The sequence below is a fragment of the Apteryx mantelli genome, chromosome 4, assembly GCF_036417845.1.
Source record: "Apteryx mantelli isolate bAptMan1 chromosome 4, bAptMan1.hap1, whole genome shotgun sequence".
Lineage (NCBI taxonomy): Eukaryota > Metazoa > Chordata > Aves > Apterygiformes > Apterygidae > Apteryx > Apteryx mantelli.
In genome coordinates, this window is record NC_089981.1 from 53,146,075 (window position 1) to 53,159,000 (window position 12,926).

The 12,926-nt window shown below is 41.8% G+C and overlaps 1 protein-coding gene across 13 annotated transcripts in view; it reads right to left on the bottom strand.

Annotated features, from left to right (window-relative positions):
- The window catches only part of GPHN (gephyrin), a 339,571-nt gene extending 327,850 nt beyond the window's left edge, over positions 1 to 11,721 (bottom strand). For all 13 annotated transcript variants that reach the window (XM_067295581.1, XM_067295579.1, XM_067295576.1 and 10 more), the window contains exon 1: positions 11,607 to 11,721. In XM_067295581.1, the coding sequence (XP_067151682.1) occupies positions 11,607 to 11,670 (64 nt within the window). In that variant the 5' untranslated portion in view covers positions 11,671 to 11,721. The remainder of the gene's footprint in view (positions 1 to 11,606) is intronic.
- Between the last annotated feature and the right edge of the window lie 1,205 nt (positions 11,722 to 12,926).

The following is a 12,926-nucleotide window of genomic DNA, read 5'->3' on the forward strand; positions in this document are numbered from 1 at the left end:
GAGCCTTCACAGCATCTTACACATAACAAACAGATATAAGACACACTATCAACAAATTAAGAGATTTTTCTAATATTAAGGACAATCCATGATATCCCAGTTTAATGCTATATAGAAATTTGCCTCAGATGTCTTTTCCTGAAAGATGTTCTGTTCATCAGAGCACTCAAAAAGTCTACTTGAACCCTTTCCTGAAAAAACAATGGTGAAATGACAACTAGTATTTTCACTAATAACCTTTGATCAATTGCCAAGCTAAAGAGAAAAGTCAAGCACCAAAACCATTGTGCATAAACTAGAGCTATCTCCTTTAGAATAAAGAAATAAAAACAGGCAAGTGAGCATCCTTCAAGTTCAATGATCATAAGAAATTTTTCAGCAGTTGCTCTTACCATGCACTGTAGAGCTTCCATTTTGATCTTTGATGCTTAGTGAAAAAAGCCTGAGAGTTTCACATCAGAAGGTCCCAAACACTGGAGACCCTAATAAGAGTTTTAATTCTTACCCCACTGGAATTTAACTGGTATGAGTAGACATTAAGGTTTTACAGCTTAGCTCCCTACTGTGGGCTAGAGTGTATTCCTAAAAAAAAGATGACAATACCATTAGATTCTGTAGTAGTTTAAATACCCTCAACTTATATTGTATACATCTTTAACATAACTGTTCCCAACTTCTTATAGCCCTGTGCCTTGCCTTCTCTCCAAAGAAGCACGCCAGACAGCACATTTACTTGAAAAAGCTAGAGGACAGAGGATGTATCTCAAAAATCTCAACAGCCTCTTACATCTTCTGGTTTATTCCATGTATCTCTTCTTGGTTTCTTCTTTTCCTTTTTCTGCTAAATAAATGCAAACAGAAATGTTGGCACATACAGAATGATTTGGAATCTCTCCCAATGGGAGATTGGGAGGGAAGGAAATTCCACACAGACTTTTCAGTCTGTTCAATTGAAGGGATCATTAAAAAGGGATCATAAAATCATCATCAAGTATATTTTATAGTAAGTAGAACTACTTTCATTTTGACATCTATGTTGTACAGATTCAGCTAAACCCGGTGACTAGGGAGTTCCATTTCACTGATACACTATATCCAACTATCAAGACAAAGGAACAGCATGAGAATGATTATCTGAGAAGGAATTCATTCAAGACATTATGATGCTAGGAAAAAGACAGAGATTACAGAAACTTTCAAAAAAGCTTTCTATACCATTTGTCCTCATATATTCTCTTAACTTTCGTATTTTTAAGGACGAAATCAGAGCTTAATAGCAGTGCTGAATTTTTAACCAGACAGGGCTACACAAATTAGCATCTGTTGTCATTTTTTTCCAACATCTCTGGCATTTTTTGAGGTTTATCTACAGATAACTTAGCACTTAGTCCCTGGACTACCTTTTAAAGATATGTTTCAAAACATTCCTCCTCAGTATACTTATTCTAGGAGTCATTTTTTCCCCAAGAAGCTGATTTTGAGGATACCTTACTTGTTTTAGGCCTTAATGTCTCCTCTGGAGTGCTTAGACAACTAAAATGGAAAAATGAAGCTAAAAAAGAGGAAGTGGGAAGTTCCTATTCCTATTCATCTTTCTTTTTTTTTTTCTGCTTGTTCTGGAAACAATAGTTTTTTTTTCTTTCCAGATACATACTTCCTTTTAGGCATCTTGCCCCTTTCTCCCAATTTTTCTCTGAGATAAAGATTCTGAAAGGGAGGCTATAGTAACCCTCGGGCTCCACACCTCTCTACACTGTTACACCACTAATGTTCAGTGTAGGAAAGAACCATGTCAGTGGGAACCTACTTAATATCTCTTTGAATGCCTGGAATTTTTCTTTTTCCAGAAACAAATACTGCCACCCAGACTTTCCTAAGACATTTGATTTGCAAGTAACTGCAAAATACTACGGAGAAGGATACATAGCTGCCTGACACCAGCAGCTTCTCTTTTATGTCTGGTCTGTCTTTGCATCCCCAAGAAACCTGACTGAGGAAGGGATAAGAAATAGCACAATAGAAGTGTACTGGTTTGCCAAAATGGTACCTATTGTCATACTCGGATATCTCAATGCCTCGTCAAGAATTGCTGGATGAAGGCTTTACAGACTTGTGACATTTCATCCCAGGCCTTGCTATCAATCCCTTCATTAGTGGTCTAGCAGCTTCTTAGCAGCTTGCTAAGGAGAAAAGGGGATGTTATTTGTTTAACGGCAATCTCTGCCTACTCTGCCATTTACCAAGGCATCCTAGGAATCCTTCCTTTCTGAATCAGGATACTATTCAGCAATTTGTTTTAATTTCCACAGAATGTATATTGTTCTTCATCCATACAGCTTCCCATAAAATGAAAGATTCTGAATAGAGTCTTGCTTCCTAGTAAATACCTTCCATCATTTAGGTAGGCTACAGTGCTCTTCCTGTTCCTCAGAAACACCACCACCTAGAAACAAGTCACAACACAGACAAAGATGTCTGCAAACAAACAGGCAAGAAAAGAAGTGGCTAGGAGCAGCCCTCACCCTTCTGGCAATTGCATATCATGCTGATTGCTACTTCTATAGCTACTTCTTCTACACTATACTTCTCTGGACAACCATAATCATAAAAGCCACAATGATTTTGCTAAAGAGGGTAGCAACCAGAACTGTACAACCTAGACATATTTCTGCAAGTTGGTATTTTTAAAACTCAAGAATGTCCAAGGAGTGGGGCAAGTTTACAGGTCTTCAGGATTTCAGTGTGAATTTAAATCCCCCACAACATATGTTTCAAAAAACAAAACAAAAAAACAAAACAAAAAACCCACATACCTAAGTTTCCCACTCTGAGGTTTCAAAAGTCACATTTAATATAGAGGAAATAGGGTACCAAGATTATCACTTCCTAGGTTTAGGTTTTAACACTGCCAATATAAGTTGCAATTGTCTTTTATTCAGAACATAAGAAAGACTCATCAGCGGAAAAGGAACCAAAAACAGGCCTCCTGTGTAACACAAAATAGGCCTCCTGTGCTTTTTATGAAGCATTTACACTGGGTAATAACCAAGTGCCTGAACCAAGATCAGTGGCCAGGTAATTTTAGATGGTACAATATGAAGTCAACAAATCCTCACCTAGACAACAAATTACTGCCTACTACTAAGTAAAATATTTTGTCTTCACATGATAATATTTAATTGTAAATTAATATGTTTGCCTGATGTGACAATATTATTGGCAAATTATACTGAGAAAGAAATGTTTTATTATTCAACTGTCCTCCTTCCTCTTTGCAGTTAAACTGTCAAGTTTCAAAACAAGATGCCACTTTCCACAGATATTGAACAAGATAAAGCATGTGCAGTATGTTATCTGCATTTTATAAAAACCTTGAAAACAGACATCCTTCATGAGAGTTCTACATATATTAATATACAAACATTTCATTGAATCACCTTGAAATGGTGCATTACAGTTTTACATGCCTTGGCTTTTTATCCACTATTTGGTTCATTCATTTGATTAACTCATATTATTCAATTGTCAAAATAAATACAAGACAAATTTTTCAAGTGAAAATATTTCCACATAGAATTTAACTTCCCTGCAATATACAGTACAACAAAGAAAATGTATAAGAATCCCAAGAACAAACATTAAGTACTCAAAAGCCCAAAATATATTAGAGTTCAAGGTCCACATGCATTCTGCTTCTTTGCTCTACTATATAATTAAGCGATACAATTTAATTAGAATTGGAAAAAATGCATCTTTAAGAAACAAATATTTCTACAGTTGCAGTCTTAAATAAGTATACAGCACTTAATAGTCAATATATTACTATATTGGTCTACTAATATAATTTGTTTGTTAAGTACATAACAATATTAAATATAACACATTACAAATACTAAAGATTGCTGTTCTAGGTAACTAACTTCAATACGGAGATAAATTGACACTGAGTCAGTTGTTCCAGGTCTTGGCATACATCAAAAAACACTTTCCTGCTCAAAAATAGATTTTGTAACACATAGCTATTCACTAAATCACTAAAGTCAGCCAGTGGAAGTTTTACCATTTATCTCCTACTACTAGGAACAGGCAATGCATTGCATTCCTTACAAAATACCATTCACCCACCTTGTAATGGTAGGATGGAGCCCTGTTTTGCAGGATTTTGCAAAATGTACATAGAAGAACATGATTCTTAGGGCTTTGTACTAATTTTTTTCCACTTGACAGCTAAGGCATAAAATAAGCCTTGTTAAATTAATAAGAAAACAAAACAAGTAAACAAAACACATTGCATACACATCTCTCTCTTGCAGAATGAGAATTTCTAAGATAACTACCTAAGACAGTTTTTCCAAGCACTTTTTTAATGCCATTGCTATTTCCTGTAAACTTCGACTTCCTATTCTCAATTGTTTTTATGATTAAAAGAAAAACTAAAAAGTTATGCTCTTTTATTATATAAAAAATCCCAAATACAAAAGTCTGCTGCCTTCTCATTTCCCATACAACTGTCTATTTATTTTCTATTCTCCAAGAACAGCTTCTTCCGAGATTCTGCTAAACTTTCAAGAAATATTCTGCCGTAAGAGAGACTGTACCTATGTAAGACCATTTCAATACAACAGATAAAGAGCTGCACAACTGTATCTACATGTAGAAAGAGAATGCAAATGATTTATTTAATCCAAACATCTAGAGCTAACAAGAACTAAAATTTGCTCTCATTTTTAGTTACCATGTCCTCTAGTTCCACAGTATCAATCTCATAAATCACAGACAACAAAAACTATGCTTGCTCATCTAAAAAATTAACAACTTCCCAAAAACCTTTCAGCAAAACTGTTTCTATCATTTGAATAAGAAAAAATATTTCTCCATATAGTCAAAATAATTTTTTCAGCTTGAATGACAGAAAAAAAGCAAAGAGAAAATCTTCACTTCCACTTCACAAAAGCACTTCACAACAAACTTTTGTTTGTTAAACAAGCTTTTAAAGTATTTAAAGTATATGTGTGAATCAGCTGATCCAGATCATGTGGCATTAAGAAGGAATGACATAAAAAAGATAAATGGAGAGAGGTAAACGGGCAGCAGATGAGAGATAAAAAGGAAAACAATGCTTGAAAAAATACAGAGGAGAAGGGGACAAATAAACATTGATAGAAAGTTCCTTTTGCAAACAGGACTATTCATTATTTCATATGCAAGAAATCTACGTGCATACAACTCTTTTCTCAAAAGAGGTGTTTTCATTTGAGAAGTCATTCACGAAAAATACAAAATATCAGCAAATGCTGCTCTTAAATGCTAGCAAAGTCACAGAACTTTATAAAAACTTACATTAAAACTGCATATTCTCACTTGTCTGCTCACTATTGCTCTCTTTAACCTATTTTGCTCCTTTTCTTCTCTCCTTCTGCGAGGATGGTTTGGTAGAACAAACAAGAAGAACCATTATTTACACAGGTTGAAAGAAGTTGGCTTGCATGTTCTCCTCTCTGCAGTAACATCAGTAGTTTCCAGACAGAAGTAAAAGTATGGATGGTAGCCAGCTTACCCATGTCCTACGCAGGATATGTTCTGCTGACTCTGAACTCCCAGGAGTGCACCTCCGGCACATCAGGTGGCTGCCAGCAGCCAGACTGCCAGGACTGAGAGGTAGTGGCCACATTTTCAGGAAAAGGCCACATTCAGATGCCTACTTGTGCGCACACAAATGTGCTTCCAATTCACAGTACTCTCCTAACAAGTGGCCACATCTGAAGCAAGTTTAAATGGAAGGGCATAGGGTACAGAAGGGCATAACCCTTTAAGAAGAATTGGCAATGCCTAATCAGGTACAACTAAACAAGTTATGTTCGTGAAGAAAAACACTCCTTACTAAACATCCAAATACAGAAGCAAAGAACTTTTTCACCATTTCATAAATTTCAATATAGATATTCTCAGATTTAAACATTTTTTTAAATTTATTTCTAAGGTCATTTGAAGCAATGTTAGAAAAGTTATGGCTGAAATGCTAATATGATATAAAAACACCTTTCAACAAAAGATGCAGTACTCTCTTACTTAAAAAGACAAAAGAAAAAAAAGAAGGCTAAATCAACATTAAGGCTGAGACACTCTGTACCTGTCTATCAGGCTTTTGTATGCCAGACACTCCTAAGTATGGACTGATGATCACATATTCTGCTATCACTCAGTTAAAGAGATCAGCATACCAATTCAAAGTTGTCCCAGAACTAAGTTTTCATAAAGTCCACACCTGAAAAACAGCACCAATTTTTAAGGTAAGTACACACAGAAACTAAGTTTTTTTGCTTTACTGAAAAGGGAACAAATATAAACCCAGGAAAGTAAATGAAATAATAATGCTTTGGATAAGCTCTGTACTGTCAAATATGAACTACAGACGTGTTTGGGGGAAGATGGGAGTCTTTCAACTATGTATTTGGGTAAGTGAAATTCAAATCAAGAAACACTGACTAGACATGACTTCTCCCCCCTACTCTGGAGGGATAAATAAACCCTCAAACTAATGGACTTGCCTACAAAAGTAAATATTCACTAAAAAAATATATATATGTATAATAGGGAAATAACCTCTTGCTTTATATATTTTTTAACTTTAGTGACTTCACTTCTTCCAGTCCAAAAAAACAGCATCATAACAAGCAAAATAAACCATAAGTAAAAGAGTCCGCTTTACCCAAGAGATTCCAGTCACCCATTTTTTCCACACTGCATTTTAAAAAACAAAACAAAAAAATATATCTGGGACTTTCTTCCTCTTTAACTACACAAAAGGATTCAGCCCTATCAACTTATAAAAAGGAAAATGGACAATGGTATGGATCACAATGAATAAAGATAAATGTTCATCATCATAACCATATCAAAAATCAGAAAAATGTTTTTGTGAAGACTTAGTGCTATAAATGGCAGAGAGGGAGATCTCTCAGTTACTATGGATAAACTCAAGATTATGACAACTTTACACTTAGGAAAGGTGAAAACGAATGTTGCTCACACTTTGGAACGTTCTACTCTTAATGGAAGTACGTTATCTCTGTATTTCTACAATTGACTTGCCTAACTAAGCTTCTGAAAGAAAACTGAGGCTCCTAAGAACAGCTACTGACTTGAATCCATGTTTCAAAGATGAGTGCCCCCTAAGACATAGTTTTTGAGAGACCAATTTAGACAACCAAGGTAATTTGACAATAAGTCCTCACAAACTTAAGGCCAGTCCTTACCCTCCCACCTATACCTCTGTGAGAAAGTTTACCATAATTTCTAATGCATTTCTGGACTGTGAATAACATTACCACTGAGAAAGTATCTTGCAAATGGCATGCTTTAAGCGAAGAGTCTTAGAGGGAAGTTGTGAGAAGCTACTCATAGAGCAAAAGAGGGGCAAATTAATTTTTAGTCTGAGAACCAACCACATACTTGTTTCTAAATAGACTGACCAACCAATAATGATATCCTAAATATTTTGTTACCCATGTTTTTTCAAGAAGATTTTTACAAAACATTTACATCAGTGAACTTCAGACCTGCTTAGATAATCTTCTTGTTTGGAATGAGTTCTCAAGTAGACAGCACTAAGACTATGTGAGAAGAATGCTTGCTTCAAAGTAATAAATTCAGGTACAATGTACACGTATTGTGTTATCTTGACGGACTAAACAGGCTTGCGCACCTAAAGATGTTGATGCAATCTTTCACATTACAATACTAAGAGATCTGAAGTCAAACAAGGTCTGAGCTTTGGCATTCAGAAATCTCTGTCTGCTTTGTTGCATAGTCCCATAGCAGTAACTGTCATTCAAAAGGTTTCAATCTTTACTTAAAGGCAGAGGAAAAAAGGAAGAATAAGGTACCTGAAAAATAAATCATTAGTGAAGGGCTGCATTTTGCCAAAACCTCTTAGTCCCTTAAACTGTAAAAAGTTTCATGAAGGAAAAGCTGTTTTACCAACTTTAAAACAATGCTAAAGATAGTAAAACTGTGCTGAAAAAGAAAAGGAGTCTGAGATTGTTTTTTGTAAAACAAATAAAAACAATACAAAAAAAGAAGCAAAGACAGAAAATGCTGTTTGTGTCTGGTGATGACTCTTGCAGACCTACTTCAAGAGAAGACAAACACAGAATAACATTTTATTAGCCAGTCCAAGATTTGACAAATTTATATCAGGAATATGCTGAAAAAACCTTGATTCTAACCATCCTCTGGTCACTGACACTTCAGTGTAACAAAACATGAACAGAACACAAGAAAAGAGGTAAAGAAAGAAGAAAATGGGGCTGGAGAAGAAAAAGCACAAAACAGAAGAAGAGCCAGACCAGTCTCTTTCCATTAGGCCAGTGGAGACGGCAATACCATTTAGGTCTCTCTGGATGGTTCTAGAGAAGATTTTTCTCAAAATGAAATGGTCTAAGGATCATAGGAAATGGTAACAGCAGCAAGAGTGGTGGTAAATTTTGCTTCTTTAACTACTACCGTTCTCAAAACTGATCTCAAAAGCTCAAATGCTATTTGACAAAAGTCTCTAGACCCACTTAGTCCCTCACCTAAAAAGAAAGGTCACAGATTATGACTTCTACCAATGTCAACATCAGTGAAGGATGGCCCAATATTGATCCATCTCTGGGCACCGCACACATTTTCTTTCCTTTTCTAGCCAATTGCACTATTACAAAACTTTGCACTTACTGATCCAGGTTCAATATCCTGACACCAATGGTAAATGATTAACAAGCATCCTGTAAAAGATTTCCCAAACATGAAAGGTTTGGGTGGGAAGGCAGGGAAGAAGAGAGAAAGGAGAATAATTCCATATGAACATACTCTAGAGCCATCCTCAGTCTTGACAACAGACAAAGCTAACAACCCCCCATATAATTTATTAATAACCTCATTAAAAAAATGAACATACAACTTACTTTCATTCCAAATTAATTAAAAGGAGTTAATTCTACTGTAAATTTAAATTCCATCTGAATACTACCATAAAGTGAATACTACCAATATTTTCTAAACTGAGTATACCAGGTCTGATAAGAATATAAATGTATATGCCTATGATGACAAGCCCACATGCATTAATTGATAACAAAACAAATATATGGCTATGATCTTAATTACAAAAGATAAAGAAAAAATGTTATATTAATTATCTAATTTCTGATCACTGAACTAGTCCAAATGACTAAATCAAAAAAAATAGCGCTTATACCAAACCTTCCTCTTTCTACACTTATTCTTTCATAAATTAGCCAAGAAGCAATTATTAATTCATTTTTATGAGAACAATTCAGAAGACTGAACTCTAAGTTTACTGTCTTTCCACAGCTGGAAACACTAGAGAAACAACTAGGGAGTCAAAACCCTCAAAGTGCAAATATTCTCTTTCAGGGGCTAAAGGAACAGCCAGGCAGAAAACAATGAAGTTTGACCAAAGACATTATTTTTAAGTAACACATTCATATAAAATTGATTTCATGCCTATGAGCATACACTGGTTAGACAAAAAGGGGCTACTGAAACTGTTAGACACCTAAGTGTCCCCTATCATAACGGGGGGGGGGGAAATTCTTTGCATAATTTTTCAGCTTGTAAATGAAAACTATGGCATTAAGGGAAAAAGGGCTAACACTCTGTTGGTTCAAGTCTTCTGTTTCTCCTTTTTAAAAAAAAAAGCCCCACACTTGTCAATGGAATTACAATCTATGATACAAAGGTGTAAGTGTTTAACAGTGTTCAAACAGGATTTATAGTACAAAATATAAACCTACATATTCTGAATGATTATCTGAATCCACTGTGGAACTCAGGCTTTGTTTAAATGATTGTAACACCACATATATCTGCATTCTGGAAACATGTACAAGTAAAAATTTTTACAACTTGCTGATCAACAGAGAATAATAACCCAAGACAGACAGTCGTAAAAAATATGCAGAGTCTTCTGTTAGCAGACACCTCCTCATCACTTTAACTTTTATAATATGCAATTGCATGCATGTCCTAGCTTTCAGGAACAAAAGGTACAAACTCTTCCAATCTGACTTTCACACCTTGTCAAACCTGCTCTGCCTTTATCAAGAATATGACTGCCTGTCATTTGAAAGTAACGCTACGGATTTACATTTCTGCTACACCGTTGTTTTCTAGAGGTTTATCGTGACGATAATCTCGCAGTGAAACGCTCTGCAGAAAGGGCTGAGCTCCCGTCCCAGCTGGAGCCTCCTCCTGCTCCCGGCGGCGGCCGCGCCGGCGGTTCAGCACCAAGCAGCGGAACAGCGCACGCCGCGCCCGGGAGCTTCCCGCGCCGCCGCGCGCTCGCGCTCCCCCCCCCTCCCCCCATCTCCTCCCCTCCCCCGCGGCGCGGCCGAGCCGAGCCGCCACGGACGGGCAAGAGCTGCCACAGCGCGAGCGCAGGGAATCGCGGACCCGCTCCCAAAGAGACGGGGGTGACCCGGCTAGCCATCACGGTGTTTAATAGGTAACTTCCAGATTAACTCCACGCTCCCTCCCCAGGGAATGTATCCCCTTTCACTCCGAACACCTTCCGACTACTAAATGTGCTCACAACGCTGTTTTCCGTTAAAATCAGCGTCTTCCCGGGCTCCTGATAAAAGCCGCTGAGCTTGACGTGCAAAGATTTCACTGGAATCTCTCACCCTTCGCCATAATATCTATTTATGCCTCTTAAGCACTCGAATCCCTCGAGGCTTCATTTTTGGGCGTACCTCGCTTATGCTGGAGTGCCAATCTCCACGACACATCGGAATAACCCCACAGCCTCCCAAAAGCCGAAGAAACCCCGACGCCTGCAACGCACATACTGACTATGGCCCTGGGAACCATTCTTTGCAACAATCGCATGTCATGTGCCATGGGTTTATTAAAGGATCATCCATGCGCTATGAGCAGTAGCATCATATATGCCCTCCTCCCCCCCCCCCCAACAAAATCCACACACACGCGTGAATCCCCTCCTGAAAGTAAAGGACAAGAAGGGGAGGGGAAGGAGTCATCCCAAAGGTGTCTCCGGGGCGGAGCGTGTCACACTCAAAGGCATCCCGCGGGGCAGGCAGCTTCAGGCGGCCTCCCGCCGCCGCCTGGGGATGGCAGGCCCCGCTCCCGCCGCCGGTCACGGGCTTTCTTCCCGAACACCTTCGCACTCGCAGCTCCGCCACGTTTGGCGGAAGCCCGGCCGCCTCTGGATGCCCCGTCCCCGACAGCCGCCCCCCGCCGCGCTCCTTCCCCTCCCGGCGGCTTCTTGCCGGGCCAGTCCCCGGGCTGCAGCGCCGAGCCGCCCGCTCGCCCGCCTGCGGCGGCGGCGCCCAACGCCGCCCGGCCTCGCGCACATGCTCCCGGCCGCGGCGCGGGCGGCCGGAGCGCCCCGGCCCCGGCCCCGGCCCAAGCCTCCGCTCCGCACGCGCGGCCGAGCGGCTGCTCCCTGCGCGGCGGCGGCGGCGCCACAGCGGACGGCCGCCGGGGCAAGCCGCGGGGCGGCCTGACGGCGCGCACCGACCCGCGGCCGCCTCCCGCCTCGCCCCACCTCTCCCCAGCCCGCTCCCGGCCGCGGCCGTTACCTGTGAGGACCCCGACGCGGATTTGGTGGTCGTGGTTCGTTAAAATCATCCCCTCCGACGCCATGTTTCCCAGCGCAGCACCGCACTGACAGGGAGGCGAGCGGGGGGAGGGGGGCAGGAGCGCGAGAGCGACGAGCGCAGGGGGGGAGGGGCAGGACAGGGGCGGGGGCGGGGCCATGACGGGAGGGGCGGGGCCAGCCCGCAAAGGGGAGGGGCGAGCGCGCGCCTGGGAAGGCGGTTATAACGGCGCGGAGGGGGAGAGGACGCGGCGCCGCGCGGCGGGCGAGCGAGCGAGCCAGTGAGCGCGAGACAAGCGTGCTGCGCGCGGCCCAGGCAGCACCAATCTAGTGCCGAGAGCGCCGGGCCCGGCGCCGCGCCGTCTATCGGCGGGCGCGCGTGACGCCTGGAGCATGCCCCGAGGGGCGGGGGGGCGGAGCCGCCCTGCAGCACCGGGGCGCCGCGCTGGGCCGAGGCGCAGCGCTTTAGCCGCGCCGGGGCTGCCCCGCTGGCCGCCGGGCCAGTGATAAAACAGCCCGTTTGCCCGGCCCGGCCCGGCCCGGGAACTGCCGCGCTCCCGCAGCGCCGACATCCCTGAGGGCCGGTGAGCCACCGCAGACCGGTCTCCTGTCAGTGAGCTGCGGGCTCGGTTTGGCATTAATCATGGGCCCTGTTTCCTAAAAGCGCAGCAGCACCGTCTCTTCCGTGAGCTTATGCTCCCGACTGTCTGAAAAAGTTCAAAATGTTCGGTCTGCCCCTCCATCTTTCATAAGGGGGGCCTAAAAAGCCTAAGCTTTTCTTAGGGACCCCTGGCGGGAAGATACACTTCTGCAAGGGGGTATTAGGGCTTGAGTTCAGAAGCCCCGCACTGAAAACATGTGGCATGCATGCAAAGGTGGTTCTCCCCATTAGCTGTTTCCAAAGGGCCACTTCACCCAGCCCGCTGCAGTGCCAGCACTGTTCACTGCCCATCACCACCTGTGCCATCGCCCAGCCAGCAGTCGCCACAAGACCTCCTGCCGTCCCCGGTCCCGCAAGGCTCCCCTGGCTGCACACAGAGGCTTCTGCATTTATTGTGAAACCCATGCGGTTTAGCTGCCATTTGGCACCCTGCGGCACTCTCTTCTCAGGATGCAATTTCATGTTACACCTCAACAGGGGTACCTCTGGGTTGCTGGCAAAGAGTTGGCTCTGGTCCTTCCTGCCTCCAGTCCTGTGACTCACAACACTGGGAGGAGTGAGGCAGCCACAGGGGGAGTCAGCTCAGTTCTCTGATCCAACAGGAAATTAATCCACCAAAAACCCCAACTTTTTTGTCAGATC